Raw genomic sequence first — 20963 nt, forward strand, 5'->3', positions numbered from 1 at the left:
TATCTGATAAAATTTTGTACCACACCGTTTATTTTTCATAGCTTTTTAAAATGCCTCTCTATTTACAAAATTTGTGTACAAAAGAATAGAGATTTTACTGTGTAATTTGAACTATCCCCCCACTGATAAGAAAGTGCTTATTTTCAACAAGCTTGTGTAACACAAATAAAATCCCAAAAATTATGAAACATAGGGGAAACTATAGATCGATAATTATTGGAATGTATGATCAATAGACATTTTTTGCCCGCACCTGGCGTTTAACATAAACATTTCTGTCACTTAAGCTACTACACACAACAATTGTTGATTTAAAGTGGAACTATTATGTAAATTAAGATATCCTTTAATTTAAAATCTGAATGTACTATAGTTTGTACTTGTTAATCTACCATAAACATTTTTAGCATCAAATATCAAATCTTGAATGGGTCTACAGTATTATAGTCTCGCCATAGTCGGCACTGACTTTTTAAAACTGAAATGTACTCTACCGCAATGTGTTTGTTCATTGTTACTGCTATTCCTTACGCAGCATCTCAATGCTTTTACTGTAGGCCTATCTTCCTAATTCATCTAAGACTGTATGTCACTACTAAACTCGTATCTTTTAATTTAATTATTTAATTAAGGTAAAAACATAAAAAAAAAACAGGACACTGTGCTCGTCTTACCAAGATTAAAACTCAAAACAGTCCTTTGATCTTATGTCTGGCTGCGACAAATACTTAAACAGTACTGTACTATATACATATTCTCCGCGCCGTGCAGTGTCTGTAAGGCTGGGGCTTATCGTGATTGCGTCGCAGCCACAGATAAACCTTTTGATCTCCAGAGCTGTTACATTGCCTTGATTACAGTATACTGTATACTAGGATTTTAAATTTTCATTGTTAGTGTTGATGATTCATTAAAAGGTCTTTCTGAACATGATCAGAACATTATGCATTATTGCCATATTTACAGTACTAACAATTTGGTACAGTATTAATAATAACATAATAATAATCATAATAATAATAATCCTTATTTTAAACAATTTTGTATCGATTATGGCATCTGATTGAAATTTATATACAGTATACTTTGGAATTGTGTAATTTACTTATTTAATATGAGCAAAAATTGTCTGAATAAATTTCTTGTGTTATTTGTTGAAATAACAGTTGTCGTTGCTATGGAGAAGAGACTAGCTGTTTGTAACATTATGGAAGTATTGTGTTGCTGCTATTAAATATTTCACATTGAGACTGAATGTGTATACATGTAACTTCTATTATTGTTAAATGTTAATATAAGCCATAAAATTTGCTGATATTTTTTTTATCACTACTGTAAACAATTTTGAAGGTTTTAAAATGGATATGAAAGGGTTTTAAAATTTCAACCAAAATATTTTGTACTGATGAAACAACACAACAAAAATTAGATTTGAATATTGTAACTAGTACAACTTGAGTAAATAAATTTTTAGTATAAAACCAAATGACACGCCATCTTAAAGCCCCCTTCCCTACGTTTTTTAGATCTAATTTAAGATCACAAACTATATTTAATGTAAAAATAATACTATATGGTCCTATTGCGATAACTTTTTTCGTCTTTAAACGGTTAAAAATGTGAAAAATAAGTCGATTCTAATAATTATAGCGGCCCGCTATAAATCCCAAAATGCATTGCGCGCGGATTGATATTTTTGTTTTTCACCTGTAATTCGCCCACTTTTCGATCGATCGTGAGGCCAAAACAAATGGAAGACTCCTAACTTTTCAGCGAAAATACCGGGTTTTCCCCAATTTGTATCAACGGAGTCTGGCAAAAATAGAAAGACAATTAATGCAGCAACTATACAACGTCAGGCTAGGTATATAGCTAGCGTACGATGTTCGTACGTTACCGATGTTTACCAGCTAGGCCTACAAAACTAAGCCTAGCTAGGCTAGGCCTAAGACCGTCTACGAGAGGTCGATCGCCGCGAGCTACTTAGGTAGTGCATTGTTTCTCACTTTTTATCATAATTTACCATAAAACGTACATTTAAGACAAGGAATGACATGGTTTAATGTTTTTAAAGTGATATATATGTATTATTTTCCAAAAAACGTCAAAAATTGCAGGGAAGGGGGCTTTAATTATTACAAAACAAAAATTGTTGATATTTAATATGTCTCTCAGGAAGTATGATAGTATATTAGAAATGCGTTGTTTATCACGTAATAATTGAGACATTGATATGATTGATTACAAATTTAGCGTACAAATGTGCGAATGATTTCCATCGATGTTTTTAAAACTGCAAAGCCTTCTACTTATTCTGCTTCGATAGATCATGACATCGTTAGCCAACCTCAAAATAGAAAATCAATTCAAAGACTTTCTAACACAATGATACAATTTTGTACACTTCATCACAGCATACAGTACAGGTAGGTATCGCAATTAATGTGTATTTCATTGTAATAAAAAAACAACTACAGTATTTTACCACTTTTTTTGCAATACTTTACAGTACTTCAGAAGATACTATATACTGGATCCAGGGGGAGGAGAAAGAGGGAGAACTCCCATTACATTTTGAAAATTACAATGCAAAAGATGCACTAAGATATTACAGTAGCTGTAGGTGAAATTCAACATTTACAATTTGTAGGCGTTGAGTGCCCCACCTATACAGTATTTTACATTCCTACAGTAGATATGACATGCATAAACATTGAGGCACAGTACTATTTTTGTATATACAGTAAATGTATTTTTATGGTTCAAAATTTTTTTTTATGGCTTTTTTCACTGCTGTTAACATGTATTCATGTACATTTTGTTAATATTTTTATTTTCTGAAAGTTGGTAAAAGCATAGAAAATGTTAATTGTGTATTGATCTATTTGATGCATAATGTAAAATAACAGTGGAGATAGACAGGCATATAAATAACGTTGTTATCTATAAAATACATGTACTGTAATTCCGCATACTGTATAAACTTACATATTGTACAAATACTACTACGAATACACTACTATAAAGTACAAAATTAAATAATATAATAAAAAATATGTCAATTATTACACAATATTTCATAATACTAAATTGTGCTAAATCAAAAATGTGTGTAATTATTAGGCAAATTAGAATTTGAAGGTCTGCCAAAATATAGCTTTAAAAAACTTATTACATTTGCAAAATTAAAATGACATGGATATAATCAACTTTGGATGGAAACCAATGGATACATAGATAGGATGTTAGCGAGATGAGCTTCATGATAAGACAATTCTATTATCTGTTTATCTTGGCTCTTTATTGATTATGAAATTGATTGGCATAACTAACCAAGTGTGTCTGCAACAGTAGTCGATTCTTTTGCCGTTTTAAAATATTCACATTTACACTGTTGGGAATCGTTCTTGCCTTGTTGAACAAGAAACTCGCTACTGGTAACTTAACTATACAGTAGACCTACTGTAGGATAGATATGTGGTTGTCATAGTTCTTGATGAAATGGTGTAATAGGTACTTTAGCATTTTAATGTACAGTAAGTACGACATTTACACTGTTGGGAATTGTTCTTGCCTTGTTGAACAAGAAACTTGCTACTGGTAACTTAACTATAGGCCTAGGATAGATATGTGGTCGTCATTGTTCTTGATGAAATGGTGTAACAGGTACTGTAGCATTTTAATGTACAATAAGTACAGTACAACATTTACACTGTTGGGAATCGTTCTTGCCGTGTTGAACAAGAAATGAGCTACTGGTAACTTACTGTAACTATAGGCATAGGATAGATATGTGGTTGTCATACTGTAGTTATTGATGAAATGGTGTAACAGGTACTGTACTGTAGCATATTATTATGTACAGTAAGTATGACATTTACACTGTTAGGAATTGTTCTTGCCTTGTTGAACAAGAAACACGCTAAGTCTGGTAACTTAACTATAGGCCTAGGATAGATATGTGGTTGTCATACTGTACTGTAGTTATTGATGAAATGGTGTAACAGGTACTGTACTGTAGCATAATGTATTGTAAGTACGACCTGACCATTTGGTAATTTTTCCTATGGTTAAAAGTGGTAATTCATTATTTATAAAGAGCCAGAAAAAACATAGCAATGGAAGTTGTTTTATAAATGTAAACAAATACTGTATTATAATGTTCAGATGAAAATATAAAGGATACTACAGTACAGTTTATATTTTTATTATTTTTTTTATGAAATTACTCTATTGTTTTATTACTCAAGATTAAATAAATATAGTATTTAGTAAATTATGTCTATTATTATTTTTTATATTTATTTTATTTGCAGGTCTACAGGTACACATTCAGTATGCAATGATCGGAAAATAATGTAGACATTTTTAAAGAAAACACAAAGGATCTTCTTCTTCTATTCAAGATGGCTGCGACGTTAGACCTACAGCGGAATCTGAAGAAATTCCAACGAAAAGCCAACTCATTACTAACCGATCTAGAACGTGATTATCTACATGATATCTTACGACAGTACCACACGTATAAAGACGTGGAAAAGTTGATGATATGCCTGCAAAGTGCGCTTGATACTCCACGAAAGAAGGACCTTTTGAAGGAAATTCGGTCCTTGATTCCATCATCGCACGTGCAACAGTTTGATGAACTGGCTCCGTACTCTGAGATGGCCCACCCATACTCGCCAACTACAAGAAGAAAACGAGAACAAAATGCTGATGGTAATATTTCTTTTTTCTAATAAATTGAGTCATTAATTTAAGATTTTAAATACACAGAGTATAATTGTGATCAACACATGTAATATAGTATTTCTCTGTCAACTAATATTCACGATCAATCAAACAAAAGATCCTTGCATTCAGTTTATCAACCTCTGTTACAACTCTATTGTTTTCTGATGCCATTGACTAACATCTGGTGATTTTCCCCCACTTACCAACCATATCATGTGATCTATATTCAAAGCCATATACAAATCAATGCTGTATTAGTATTTATGTTGATAGCCTACAGTACTGTAGCAGCAACTGATTCTCATGTGCTGTTTGCATACCGTATAGGTCTACAGTTTATTGTGTTTTTTACACATGGTTTTAGTACGGTATTCCAATCATGGCTAGGATATATACTAATGTTCGTACAAATGTGTTTGTTATTCCAAGAAGATACTCAACAGGTTGGTTTTTGTTTTGTCTGCCTTAGATTAGATTATTAGGTTTGATAATCCCTTACTAATCCACTTCTCTGGTACATGTGCAATAATTTACTGACTACAGTAGTAGTACTGTAGTGGAGTTGTGGTTATGATGCTTGGATACCAATCCTGGATTCAAGTCCTGTCATATGTCAGGATTTTTTTCTAAATTACAACCTCCCAAAGACGACGTTCGGCCTCATGGAATATGGAACCAGAACGTAGATTTCCCGTATTAACATTTCAATTTATAGCGCCTTTACAAGGATCAAAGCGCTTTACAATGACCGATCATCTGGTGAACATAATTATTTCGGGAAAAGATGGGTTTTCAAGAGTTTTTTGAAAATTATAATTGAAGATGAGTCACGAATTGTGCTTAAAAGGTTATTCCAAAGGTCTAGGCCTAGCTTTGAAAATGAATGTTCACCAGATGATCGGTGAACACGAGAAACATTGAGTTTAGTCGGATCGTGTTCTGACCTAAGACCTGCTCTTTGACAATTGTACCTACTAATTAAGTCACACATGTAAACTGGTGCTTGACCACTTACGCAATTATAAACTTTAACTAAAATTTTAAACGTAACCCTTTGTTCAACTGGCAACCAATGCAATTCTTTCAGAAACGGGCTAGTATTCCGTGAACAAGCAGGGTGTAACTAATAATATTTGCACTTTTCACAATCAGAATTACTTACTACACCATATTATAGGCCTGTTCAGTTTGTTTGAATAAATGAATGAATATTACAGTACATTCCAATCTATTATCTTTTTACGTTGCGGCCGCAAGTGTATGGAACAGCTTACCAGCAACAGTTAAATGCTCGACTAGTCTAAACAGTTTCAAGACCAACCTAAAGACGTCGCTATTCGCTGATGTTCTCGCACGTTGTTAATGCACAAAGCGCCATGAGCGCCACATGGGTGGAGGATACCGGCGCTATATAAATTTTCATTTATTATTATTATTATTATTATTTCAAAACATAGAGTAGTTTTTATAGTAAATACTGTATCTCTGTTCTCTTGGTTTCTTATACGGATCTGGTCACACAATTTTGTAACAATTATTGATAATGATATTAATTATATACTTTTGTAATTTTGAATACTATTATAATTACACAGTAATAATAATAATAATTGTATGATTAATACTAAATTATGAGTCATTGTAAATTTATTTCAAATGCTATTGTGATACACATAAAAGGTGTCTGTTCCAGGTGATAAAAATCAAATATTATAATACTACCTGGTAAATATAAACACCTGTTCCATGGAATAAATCAATATGCAAATGAGTATTCATGCTTCAATGAATTTGATGATTACCAATCAGCCTTTAATTATATCATTTACTCGAGGCTTATGTTCAGCTGTTCGCAATGAATATAAATAATTGGCTGATCGATTGATTTCATCTTCTTTAAAAAATGTTATGATTGTTTATGATCATCTACAATATTTATACAATACTGTAAAAAAGACCCCCCTTCTTCCTGAACGCTGCTGGTACCAAATTTTGTTTGGGTGCCCATCTTAAAAAAATGTAGCCACCTTCAGATTTCGGTAGCTACAGTAGGCCTACATTCCTGAATTTGAAAAACATACTTTTACAAAAATTTGTAACATTTTATTTAACATATAATTTTAATCATCAATTGTTTTCAGTACACTCTTTGTTTTAAATTTCACTTCATAGTTTATGATGATTGGGATATCATTACTCGAAATTATTTTATTTAATAAATGATTGGTTAAACAAAACGACTTTAGTACTGTTTTCAAGCAAAGATACTGTGTTCCCCAGTGTAGTTTTCAAATACATTTCCAGTATAATTCCAGTCATTTTGATACCCTATGCGTATGGATGCATGCAATAGCCACATTTTTTGTTTACAACCATACAAACTCTCTCTCTTCCCCCTAATATTATTTGTATAATTTTATTTTTGTACACTGTAGGATCTGTTCATGTAGGCCAGCATTCCCCGTCAAGTCTTTGTCATATAACCATACAGAAGGTACGCGGAAGCCTTGGATTCAGCATCAGAGGTGGTTCAGAACACGGCTTAGGAATATTTGTTAGCTCTGTTGATGCACGCTCACCAGCAGGTAAATAAAACATCCAAATAAAGTTTAGCTATACTACTGTACAAAATGGTTCAGTAGTATTGTGTCAAATTCTCCAATCGATTTCATGAAATCTGATGCTTATATATTACTGTAACAGTATTTTTAATAGCCAGCACCATCCCCCACCCTTTTCCTTGAGTTTTGATAATTATAATGCAAAAGATAGGACATTAGTATTTGTTCATCACTTCCTTTTACACTTTTTATACCATTTCAAATCCTATATCTTCACTAATACAGGGCCATAGCCACCAGTATGGTTGGTAAGGTTTCAACCTGACCATTTTTTCACAAAGGCCTTTGACAACCCAGTGTCTTTAACAGAGATTGTTCCCTTTTTCTTGCGAAAACCCGACCACTTTATTTTGTTGTGGCTACATCACTGTGATAACTATTGTAGTACAGTACCTGCCTTCACTAGGAGACTTGACAATAAAGAGACCAATCTACAAAAGAAATATTTGTTCATTTGATCAGCAAATAGAGTGATATAAACAGTAGCTTACATTCTTTAGGAATCGAACATGACATTACAAAGAACTATCTGTTGTACTGTTTTCAAAAGGTTTGGATTACCTAACCTATTACCTTTAATAGTACCGTAGTAACTATGGTAATTGTAAATGCCTATTGTAGTTTGAATCAGTTAATATTAGAATTTGAAATATTTAAAGTACATTGTGATATTAATAGTTTAATTTGATATTTGTATTAATTATCAACAATTAATAGGAACAACATTATTGTCATTTATATTTGGAAGCTTTAACAATATATACTTCAGAGGTGGATCTAGGAATGCTAATATTAATAGTCTGTCAAAAATAAATTTTAAAAAGTAGTTCATAATTTTAACTATCAAAGGGACGCCCTTTCAACCACTCAATTCTGCCACTCGATTTTTGCTCAGTTTTTGATCACATAATTTATTCATATTGTTGACCATGAAAATGTGTATTTTTTAGTATAATATAACTATGAAAATAAATGTATGAAATTAAATTTAGATTAGTTATTTGAATATAGTAGTTTTGAGCCTATTTGTCATTTTGGCAGACAAAATAAAATCATAAGATTACCTAGTATTAAATATTGTCTAACTTATTCATTATAGAGGAGAACGGTCTGGAATTAGGTGATCAGCTAATAGAGGTAAACAATGTCAACTTTGAGAACATTGCTACAAGCAGTGCTGTGATGGTCCTGCAAGGAAGCAATCGGCTGAGGATGAAGGTGAAGCGAACCGGTAAAGTACCTGGGTTCAAGTTTGCTCGTGAGAAAACATCATGGTAAGCTTACAATCAGTGTTTAATTAGGGCACCGCAAAGCATAATGTCAGGACAGGTTCAAGGCATTAGTTCTGGGGGTAAAACAAATCTTTTCAGGTCCGGTATAGGCTTCTGCCTCTAGTGCATGTAGAACATGCTAAGGCATCTTTTGTAGAGGATTGCCCTGGTGTTCTGGTCAATTTCAGCCGTTTTCTTGTATTCTTAAATGCATCCATTAAATCACATGTAACCAGTGAGTTGTATGTAACCGTTCAATAACACATAGTATACACTGTCAGTATTTCTTTATCAAGGTATGACACAGTTGAACGAACAATCACGGACAAGGATGAACAGGGTGAGTCTACCCCTCCACGCTTCAACATGTCTGGTACAAGAATGCTGCAAGATGCTGGTGAAAGAAGGGTTATTATAAAGCTTTATCCTGGCCAGTGCATTGGCTTCAACCTGAGAGGTGGCAGTGAGTACGGCCTAGGAATCTATGTGTCTAAGTAAGCATAACTATTTTATTTGAAATGCACAATGATTTAAAATGGTTTTTGAAGTTGTAAACCACAAAAAATTATTCTTTTCTATTTTTTTTATAGGCTTGACAAAGGAGGCCAGGCTTTTAGGAGTGGGATTCAAGTTGGTGACCAGATTGTGAATGTAAATGGGGAAAGTTTTTTAAACATTTCACACGCAAGAGCGATTGACTTCCTACGCCATCAACGACATCTTATTATGACAATAAAGACAGTGAACAGATATCCAGCTTATAAGGAGATGGTTGCAGAGTATAGCTGGGTGAATGAACAGCCAGTTAAGAATCATAAACGTAAGTTCACAAGTTCTTTTTATTGTCTTTTGCGAACATGAAGTAATTAAAGAAAAAGCTAAGGATCCCAAAAATCCAGTAGACCTTCTAATGGGACACCTTATTTAGGTACTACCACTATGATGGGGACATTTTCTTTCCTGTGAAAGAAACAAGGTGCAATATATTTAGGAGACACTCTATTACACTTTGGTTTGTCCCAAAGATGTCCCCTTCTACTATATAAAACTTGCAAATCCATGAGACTAAGAATGAGGCCAAATAAATACATTATTTGCAAAAATTAACACTTGATAACAATCTTTTTTTATTTGAAATTATTTTCAGGCCCACAGTCACGTAACTCTTCTAAAGTGCCACCTCTAATTCCTCCTTATGCAAATGGATTGAACCATTTAATACCAATGGACCATATTGAACGTTTTACGCAGACTCCTCTATTAGAAGAAGGAGGGGTACCACAAAAGATACCGTTACATGAGAATGGAATGAATAGACTATCTACGCCAGGCAACCATACTGGTATCAAACCAAATAAGCAGTACAAAAGAGTGGCTTCAACTGGCGACATCAATCATTTAGAGGGTAGAGCAGAGGGAGTAAATCTAGTATTTGATAAAGCGATTTTATCAAGAAGACAATCACAACCACCTCCATACTCAGCAGTTCCACAAGATAACCATCCTCCTCCTAAAATGTTGCAAGATACTGCAACAATGCAGGTAAGATTACGGTCGTTCAAGGTAATGTTCCACTTGAGCAAATAATAATATATCTTCTTAGACAATTATTTCAATAATGTGTATATATTTTTTAGAATCATTCTAAGCCTCCACCAGTAACAACTCACCAAGATTTGGCAGCCACAGATGATGTAGATAGTGTTTCAGCTAAGAGTGTACAAACAGCCAAAAGTCAGCCTGTAATGGGAACAAGTGCTTTGAAAAGCGACCATCGCAATCTAGGACGATCACACAGCATGAAGCACCCTGGAGGTAGGCTCAGAACTTCATTAAAATTCTTGTATAGGATTTAGTGATTTTGATCCCATTCCATAAATTTGCATTATACATCCTTGATATGATTATTTTCAAGCCTAGAGCCCTACTGTAGCTTCAAGACTGAAAATGTTCCATCCCACCCCATGGTTTAGGTTAAATTTTGACACAAGGCTTTTATAAATACATTGTTAATGTAATCTGAGTATTATCCCACTCCCTATTTTGTCCCAAATCATATTTACATATACCAAATATAGCATCATTTTTAGTAAAGTAAAATTGAATATTTTACAAATCTGTCTCTAATACTCTTTGTTTCTGTTTGATTATAAAAAAGAGGTGCAAATGTTTCATCGTGGTAAGTAAACATTTACTAAATGGCTAGGAAAGATAATGCGCTTACACTGTAAACAAATTAGAAAGGAACCCAGACACATGTTTTATTGCAACCTCCTACCCTTTTAACCATCATTTATATGAACATTTAAAATATCTTTATTTACAAATGGGTAAATTGCTTTGTGTACTAATGGTGTCTTAATTTTAGCTTAAAAAACAACAAAATGAAATAATATTTTTAGCAAACTCTTAATTTATTTAAATGCTGTTTATACGGTATGTACAAATATGTAAAAACCCACCATAATGATGCTTTATTTATTGCAAATTTAGCTACAAAAATTATTTTTAGCCTGCCCATTCTTTACTTTTATTCTGCTTAAAACATGCTGATAGATTTTGTTTTGCACTTTATTTATTTTAATCACTTTTTTTATAGTTTATGTTTACCTATTGTAGTTTTTTGTTAAATTTCCACTTTTCAACAATTAATTTTTCGTCCATTGCACTCTCCAATAAATAAAATATATTCAAAATTTCATCAGTATACAGAATGCATATTCGTTCAATGGAGGAAAATATTGGGGCAAATGTAAGAATTCCCATCATGCATCTTGTAAGCTCTTGGGGATGAGGTTATAATTCATAACTTATAAAGATATCGGAGTTCATTATGAGCAACGAGTTCTTGTAAAATACAGTACCCTTTTGTTACCCCATTTTCTCTTTTTGCTTGCTTGCTTATTATATAAAAAAAATAATTTGTGGAGCAATTGCTTTAATAACGATTTCCCATTGTGCATCTCGTAAGCTCTTCTCTTTGATCAGATTTTACTTGTTCCAATGAGGCTATATTCGATAACTTATTTACAAAGATATGGGAGTTCATTTGGAGCCACAAGTTATTACAACATACCTTTTTGTTACACCATTTTTTATCTTGGCTTGGTAAAGAAAAAAAAATAAAAAAAAAAAAAAATGTAATTCATGTAAATGTGTGATTGTATTTTTGTTTTTAGAGAAAGATCTACCACAAATGGAGGAAAACAGACCTGGAAGTCAGAAAGTAAAACGCAACAGAACATTTAGAGAAATCTTATTTGGAATGAAAATGAAACGGAAAGAAAAAGACAAACAATCATCAGGTACATGTAAAAAGATTGTTGCACTCTATTGAATTGAGACTGGTTGCTAGAGATTCCTTCCAGCACAAATTGTTTCCAGTTAAGGCATTGCAACATATAGTAATCAAATCTGGACTGTAGTTCTGGTGGTAGAATAAGTCTTCTCGAATAAGGACTTAAAAATAGAGGTTCGGTGTTACACCTCTGATTAATTTATTTACTCCATCTCAGCCCCTGCCATTGTAGACAGAGCGTTGTTGGGAGGTATAGCAGCTGTATGAAGCTCTGTCTACACTATCAAACATTATGTGACAAAAAAATGTGATGTTTCCATATATGATGATGTTATATCAGTACCATATTTTGGCATATATCACTACCATATTTGAGCACATCAGACTTTTTTGTCAAACTAGTTAATATTATTATTTACAGGTTCAATGAGTGCCAAAATAAAGCGACGAAATCCGCTGGGAAGTTTCCGAAAGCCTAAGACATCCACAAGCCTTGATGGTTTGGATAAAGTTAGTAGTGAAGATTCTGACCCATTGTGGGCCAATAAAGCATGGGCAGTAAGGAGAAGCAGCATGGGAGATTTGAGATCTGTTGAAGCAGGTAAAATGAATAATTACACTTTCGTAGACCACTTCTTTCATAGAGAGAAACTGTTAACAGCAGACTTCTACAATTGTATTGTTTATGGAATCATAATACCCCATTTGTGACACTAATCTTTCTATGTTTATACACGGAAAATTCTATTACTCTACCACATACAAAAACTTATGGAGATTTGCTTTTTTCTCATCAGTATTCACCTTTTCCCTCTAATTGTGAATTTGGATGAGTTTTTCCAATACATTTTCACAATAACATAACAGATACTGGTGCTGTATTTCTTCAAACGGGCTTGTTTGTCTCCCTAGGCTCCAGTCATGGTAGTGACGGCAAGCAGAGTGTTGCATCAGTACAGGCCACTTCAAGCAGTAATTCTCCTGAACCTGAAATTGATTTTGGTCCTGCCATGAGCTGTATGATGGAGCTGGCACAACGTTTACTTAAACATGATGAATGTACTGCTATTGTTAGACATATCAAACGGGTAAGATTAAATGATCTTTACAATAACAATAGGGAGTTATTGTTGGAACAAGTAAAACTTAACTTAAATGTTATTTCCCAACATGCAATGCGCCACCTCTGCCTGCTTTTTAAACAAATTGATTTGCACAAAATGTTTAGTTTATGAAAAACCTTTAGATGTGGATTTATGACCGTATTTAAAATAGTGTCAAAGAATAATATCAATGGTATCAAAGCATGGAAGAAATATTATATATATTATACATATTAAACAGAATAATTAAGAAAACAAAATGGTAAATTTAAAGTTTTCAAATGTTTTTATTTAAGCCAAGCAATAAGAATTGTTCACTGCATTGTGCTACCACACATGACAAATACAAGTTTTGAAAGGTCTACTCCTAGGCTTTCCACAATTTGTTTTGAGTCATTTTATTTGTGTTCTATTTAAAGATTCATAATATTAATTATTGCAAAAAAAATTTCATTTTCAGTATCATGAAGATCGTGAGATTGAACACCTTGTCCGCCCCTTGCTAGCGATTCTTGACAAGCCTGAGAAAGTGATATTATTACGAGAGATTAGAAGCACTCTCTATCAAACTGACATAGGTCGTTTTGAAAGCATGGTGTCTAGAAGGGAAGCAGATGCATTCGAAGAGCTGCAGTCAGGCACATCCAACTATAGTAAGTATTGTATTGTCAAGCTCACTCTTGAGTATAAACTCATCAATTGACGAGTGAGTGGCCAAGCGGTTAAGACGAGTAGGGGGTTACCCCGGTGTATTAGTACGCACACAGTCACTGATTATAACTGGACCCTCTGAGAGAACATTCTTTGACTGAAGAGGCTACCCAGTATAAAGAAATAATAATAATAAATTCCCAAATTTCATGTATAATTATTATTATGTATCTAGGGATAATACTTAAATATACTTTGATTGACTATTATTATTTTTATTCAACGTTTCTTCTTTCTATTTTTAGTTCGTCGATCGCCAATGTTAAGAAGAGCAAATAAAACATCAGCACCAAAAAAGACCATTCTTGAAACCAAACCAAGTAAGCTAACAAGATTCTGTTCTTAAGCTCTTTGGGCACATCACACTTTTTTGTCAAACTAGTTTGATAGTGTAGACAGAGATTTAGTTGTAAAACATGATTCACAAGCGCGCCCTCTTGGGCTTGTTTATTGTTGCTACAATTCCCATGTTGTTGTATTGAGGTATTATTAAGAGTCATTATTCGCATTACATCTGTCTATGTGTGATCAGTAGAGTTGTGGCATATAAACCTTCAACCTTATTGGCTATTTAATAAAAATGAAATCAATTAAAGTTAGATTCATAAAATACATTGATGGTAAAATAGTATTGACAAATATTGACTGCCTTGGTATAAAATTCAATCGAAATATTCTCATCATTATGCATTCATTATTTGTATAATGTATTTCTATACATCCCATAATTGTGTTAAAGGTGGCTTAAAGTCGTTTTCTCCTTCCATACAACTAATTTTAAATTGATTTATATTCATTGATTATTCTGTATTTATGCTTTGAAAATAAATATCACTATCACTATATCTTTTTTGTAGATTCTGTAGGAGGATTCCATCTTCAAACAACTCAAAATATGAACAGAGAGAAGAGGAGAAAAGAAGAATTAGATAGATTAAAACGAGAAAGACAAGAAGAAATACAAAAGAAAATGAAAGAACAAAAAGAAGCTGATGAATATACAGAAAGGACAATAGCTTATGGACATGTGAATAATAAGCAAGGAAGGACATCTGATTTTAAGTTGATGGTACCAGATGACAACATCTATGACTTAAACATGAACAACAGAGATTCTTCATCGAAACCAAAAATGATGATTTTAGATCACAATCATAATAAGCATAAACAAGAATTTAATGATCATTTGCAAATGTCGGATGACGATACAAGTGATATCTCATCAGTACCAGAAAGGAGGCCAGTTAAGAATGGCAGAACATCTGAAAAGAGATCAAGTAAGAACAAACAAGAAAGAAGGTTTGTTAGTGATTACTTAAGAAGAGATTATGACTCTAATGATGATGATCAACGAGATGATGATAGTGAGATCTCACCTGTTTCTAGTAGGAAGTCTGTCACTAATGGCCACCGAGATCGATCATCTGGAGGTCATTATAAAAATTCTCCACCAGAAAGCAGTCTGAAGCAAGAGAAACATAAAAAGGAGGCACGGCCAAGCAGTGGTTTAAGTAATAATTTTGAAGACCTTGATAGTAGTCTTGGCTCTGGAAAATTTACAGCAAACCCGATCTTTGGAATGGATAATTTACCGAAACACACCACTGAGGAACCAGAAGAGAACGCAAAACCGAGACATGCAGTTAGACCGACAGAAACCACTGTTGAACCCGAGGAGAATACAAGACCAAGAAGCGCAGTTAGATTTGAACTTTATGATGATTTCATATCTAGTGTTGAATCTTCGCCACGTGATAGCGAACCCAGTCCACGTCTTCAACCTACACCAGATATTGTTGTCAATGATGAACTGGATTTTGTGATAGAGGATAATGAGAGTGTGGAAAGTGATGGAAGTTTGGATCATGTTCCAACAAAAATTGATGATGATGTTGAGTTAGAGCTCCAGTTTAGTGATGAGTCAGACATGGCATCACCACCAGTACTTGTTGGAAGCAGAAAGGGTAAGTATAAATTCACAATGGATGACAGTGATGCAAGTTCCTCATCAACCATAAAAGAAAGGACAAAGAAGAAATCATCCAAAATAAGAAGAAAGACTCCTTCTCCTGTAAACATTCGATCATCCTCAAGAGATCGCAAACAGAAGACTAATGATTTTAGTGAGAAGCAACATCTAAGTGTTGATGGAATGGAGGACTACTTTGCTGGCAGAGATTCAAGTCTTTCTTTCGACGAGTCGCCAACATTTCCAAAAAAAGGAATTCTGTAAGTCGTCGTTTTACTTTTAATTTCATTTAATTTAAGCTCTGTCTACACTATCAAACTTTATGCAACAAAAAAATGTGTCCTTATATGGACATGATGATGTCATATCAATACCATATTTGAGCATAGCACAACCATATTTGGGTACATCAAACTAGTTTGATAGTGTAGACAGAGCTTTAGATACAGTTGAGGATGTGTCATTTCTTTAACATTATTTTCTACATTGTAGATATACTAGTCACCCTGGGATGTCCCCCATTATTTAATCATAGCATTTTTTAAATCTGAATCGGATATGAACTAAACCTTAGAGTTTCATAGGTACAGAAAATTTCCTTTTTTGCGATTGGGATTAAAGATCAAGATCATTTATATGTAAACTGTCTATTTTATCTTCCTCAGAAAAAATAAAGCAGAGAAACCAGTTTTATCAAATGGTTATCACAGTGAGGAGGAACCATTCCCACTGAAGGAGATTCTGCAGAGTGCCAGAATTGAATATAACATAGAAGATGGTCCTATTGAAAGAGTCATCAAGAAAACACAAACATCATTAGGTAATAGTTACAAAATATTAGTTGATTTAGTTAGTGACTTAATGATAATTGATGCATTTTATGGAAAGGTTGTGTGCATGTAAATTAAACTAATCAGAATCTGAAAAATTTATATTACAGTAGAACCCCTCCTTTGGAGGGAGACACTTTCTTATAAAAACAAATGTTGTTGACTCTTTGTTGATTCCTGAAGGTGTCCCCTTTATAGGTGTTTGACAGCACTTCAAATGTGAATCTGTAACAGGTTGCACAAGTAATTTATATATATTAATGTTTTATATGTTTCTAAATGCTTATATGCAAAGCCCTTATGTTTCTATAATGTTGATTATGCAAAATAAAATGATTTCAATGATTTTTGTATATTGTAGGTATCAGTATTTCTGGTGGGAGTGACTCGAGACAACAACCTCAAGTGTTAATAGATAAAGTGTTCCCAGGAGGTGCCGCCCATGACGATGGATTTATACAGGTAAACTATGTTACCATCCAACATCACCACATCAAAATCAGCGTACTGTATTGCCGTCCTATTCACCAATAGGACCAATGCATTATCATTGACATCTGACCAATTATAATCATCATCATTTGCAGCATTATTATTAATGCTTCATCACTTTCAAATTAATGATTATTTCTGTAATAATGGAAAGCATTTCTCTTTTCTCTCTATAGCCTGGTTTTCAACTTATCAAAGTTGATGGTCGATCACTGCATAGTTTAACGCACAACCAAGTTGTTGAAGTCATTCGTAAAGCGTACAACGATGCGAATCGGGATCGAATGAGCATCACGGTTCTTATCAAATGAACACATTCTAACAGTGAACAACAACTTACTTATTATTTGAACACCGTTTTCATTGACGAGTATTACACCAATATAGTAGGCCTTACCATAACTATTATTTTACTCTAACCAGCAATTGAATCGCAGTCTATACAACAATTTCATCCTTGCAGTAAAACATGCATGTAACTTCTAGGCCAAAAAGAAAGAAATTTGTTGTTCAAAGACATGAGACTCAAAGCAGTAATGATAGTGATATTCTTGTGGGCATGTTTTTTACTGGCTTAATCAGTTGTGTACAGATGTGTTTAAAAGCTGCTATATTGTTGATAGATCTTCATGTTTGTGAAACTATATATATGTAACTTTGCAATATACTCTACCTGTATTTTACTTGATGAGGGTTCCTTGGCCTATGCTGGCTTCAGACGTACAGTTATCAGTCAAACGTCAGTAATCTGTCAACATGCTATTCCAATTTGTATTGATGAACAACAATCTTTTCAGAACTAATATACGTGGTGTACCGCAAACTTTATATCAACAATCTTGTATCAATAGTTTTGTTTTCAACGTATTATTACAATGGCATTGTTTTAGCAGGAATAATTTACTATGTATAAACTTCTTTTTGGTAATTATAAGGTTTATTAACATTGCATATGCTGCATATTTATACTACAATATTTAACTTTGCACTGAGCAGTGTTTATAACACATTTTATTTTATTTACATTCTATAGTAAACAAATCAATAAAAGGTTATTTATAAATTATCACAGACCTATTCCGTCTATTCAGATATGAAGAATAATAAAATAAATAAAAAAACAAAAATCCGTCCAAATAAATGTATCTTTAAGATTGAAAGTACAGTACTGTAAACAAATGAATAAAAGGTTATTTATAATTTATCACAGATCTATTTGTTGTCTAATCAGATATGAAGAATAATTTTTGTACAGTATTTGAACAAAAATCCGTCCAAATAAATGTATCTTTAAGATTAAAAGTACAGTACTGTAATATGGAAACTTTTCACACGGTGATATTTTACTAAAATACATTTTTTTAAATACTGTAGTTCGTGGGATAGTAAATGAAAACAATACAGTACCAAAAGCTTTACTAACTTTAAATAGGAAAGTCCAACAATAAATTAAATACATGCTATCATCATGTAATAATTTATTTTTTAAAGATTAATTATAGGATCAGGAATTAAATAATGTCCATACAATGTATGGTTATATCCCATTAATAGATTTGTATTTCAACAGTGCAATATGTATTATTCTTTACTATATTTGGGTATTTTTTACTATTTTATACTTCGTTTGATAAGATTTTAGTTTTGTAATAATTTCATAATTATCTATTGTAAATACAATAATTATGCACAACAGGGCTTTTTGAAATTAACAAATTTAGGTATAGTTAGGCCTACTATTGTCAGTATTGCATTAACTTCTTGCATCTTAAGCCTTTTTTTTCTTGAACCACTATCTTATACAAATGTTACTTATGAAAATTGTCAGGTAAAATATCTGTGTAATATTGTATTCATCATCCTCAAATTGTTGGATTCTATCTGGTTATAGAAATTTTATTTGCAAAGAATTTGTAAAAATATATTCAGGGGATGTGTATTGGACTTGGAAAATGATGCCTTTGATTAGTCATGTCACCTGAACACTCCACTCCACGACTTTCTGTGTAAACTCTGGAATTTGGCTAGGTGATGTTAAAAGGGCTATATATGGATTATTTGACACTACATCTGTACAGTACTATTGTGTTTATTACAATCATAATCATAATTAAAATATTAAAATCACTATTTATATTGTGAAATATATCAGTATTCATTTTGATGTGATTTAATTACCGTATTTGTAATAGTATTTAATTTGTATGTTTTTGTGGAAATATTTTTTCAAAATAAATATTGGGCATTTTTAGTTTGCTCTGAAAAATATTCAATATGTTTTTATTTTTATATATTAATTACTTGCACTGATGAAGGGCTAGCATTGCCTGAAAGCTCTGCAAATTTGTATGGCTGTTTTTGCTTATTTTATTATCTCCATTTAGATCCAGCCACTGATACACACAGCATTGTCATTTTTCAGTAATTTTGGATTTATATATTAATTAGTGATTGTAATATTAATATATTAACTTAGAAAGCTTTTAGTAGGACCATGTGTGTATTGTTCTACAACAAAAGTAATTGTTTAATCATAACAAATCACTATGTATATTTTATTACAAACCAAATGTTACCAAATTGTAATTTATGTCTATTTTAATGACTGTAAATTTTAGTTAAATAGCCTTTTACAATTATTATTGTATTCACTGCCTAAGGGGAGCTAATTCCGTCTCATCTGCACTTTCAACTATAGTACTTGCATAGCAAACCTTTCTACCTCTGTAATTGAAAAGGTCAGAATTTACTGGACTTTTCTTCATCGTTACCTATAGAAATTTAAACATCTCAATCTGAATTCATATCTACATTAAATGCATATTCATCGTAGCATCGCCTACTATTCATTTTGATGCAGTATGACAAACAAATTGTGCTATCCCACTGAAGCATTTGACATTTTACATACATATATATCTATTATCTAATTCCTACAATTGCTTTCATTATCTGCCATACATGCCACTCAAGGGAACATTCGTGAACATTTACAATATACGTCCTGGTGTGAATAAACTTGGCACTGTTGACAAATTTAGTTTAAAGCTCTGTCTACACTATCAAACTAGTTTGACAAAAGAAGTGTGATATGCCCAAATATGGTGGTGATGTGCCCAAATATGGTAGTGATATGACATCATCATCATGTTTGATAGCGTAGACAGAGCTTTAGTATGTTCAACCATGAGGAAGGTTCAGACACAGAAGTAGGTCTGAACTAAAACATTGCATGCATTTTACTTGAATTACACTAGTAAGAAATGACATTCTCAAGGACAATTGATGCACTTTTCTTTAGGAATTATTTCATACTGATAAATCAATTTTTGCTCCATAAATTTAGTTTGATTCATATTCCTTTGTTTAGTAAAATATTCAGGTCACTTTTATGAGGTGAAATGTTGATGTTGTGGTATCCAACCAATGAACCATGAGGGTGGTTGATGCACTTGGAATGGAGGTGTTCACAGCATTTAGAAGAAGAACCCCCCTCCTTCCTGTTTGGGAGAATTTGATACTACATAATGCAACAAATCATATCCACCAATAATCATTATAAGAATAGAATATTCATGTTGTAAATCATTAGCATTTGTTAAAGCATTTTATGATGCCTACAACATGAATGTTCACCATCGTTGACTCGTACACTCAAATATACATTAAGCTTTTACTCACAGTAATTGAAAACAATGAGATTAAATTATACAGTGATGGGTAATAGTGATAAAGAAACCTGATCAATATTGGTTAGTATGAGCTATACTCTGAAGTCGTACCAATAATGGCAACCCTGTAAAAGGTCAACAAAGGTCCCTACTTTCGCTATATATACATCATCTGGCACATAACCAAGTATAAGAGAAGTTTGTCAATGATTTGGTAAAACTCTTGAGCTATAGCTCAGAGATTGTAACAAAAATCACTGAAA

General features: G+C 32.8%; 1 protein-coding gene across 1 annotated transcript; it reads left to right on the forward strand.

Moving 5' to 3' along the window:
* Positions 1–4406: 4406 nt before the first annotated feature.
* Positions 4407–19501, forward strand: LOC144838370 (uncharacterized). Its single transcript, XM_078693709.1, has 17 exons — positions 4407–4719; positions 7170–7319; positions 8455–8629; positions 8923–9120; positions 9217–9446; positions 9774–10168; positions 10264–10441; positions 10785–10805; positions 11806–11931; positions 12346–12525; positions 12837–13012; positions 13488–13680; positions 13984–14058; positions 14596–15967; positions 16373–16527; positions 16899–16999; positions 17206–19501. Exons 1-17 carry the CDS (start codon positions 4407–4409, stop codon positions 17338–17340), a joined length of 4173 nt encoding a protein of 1390 aa, XP_078549835.1. The 3' UTR covers positions 17341–19501.
* Positions 19502–20963: the final 1462 nt, after the last annotated feature.

Source organism: Antedon bifida, chromosome 3 (assembly GCF_963402885.1).
Source record: "Antedon bifida chromosome 3, ecAntBifi1.1, whole genome shotgun sequence".
NCBI lineage: Eukaryota > Metazoa > Echinodermata > Crinoidea > Comatulida > Antedonidae > Antedon > Antedon bifida.

Coding starts and splice junctions, on each gene's coding strand:
- LOC144838370 (XM_078693709.1), top strand. CDS start 4,407: ATGGCTGCGACGTTAGACCTACAGCGGAATCTGAAGAAATTCCAACGA. Junction 4,720..7,169: donor ACGAGAACAAAATGCTGATG/GTAATATTTCTT, acceptor TGTACACTGTAG/GATCTGTTCATGTAGGCCAG. Junction 10,806..11,805: donor GGTGCAAATGTTTCATCGTG/GTAAGTAAACAT, acceptor TTTTGTTTTTAG/AGAAAGATCTACCACAAATG.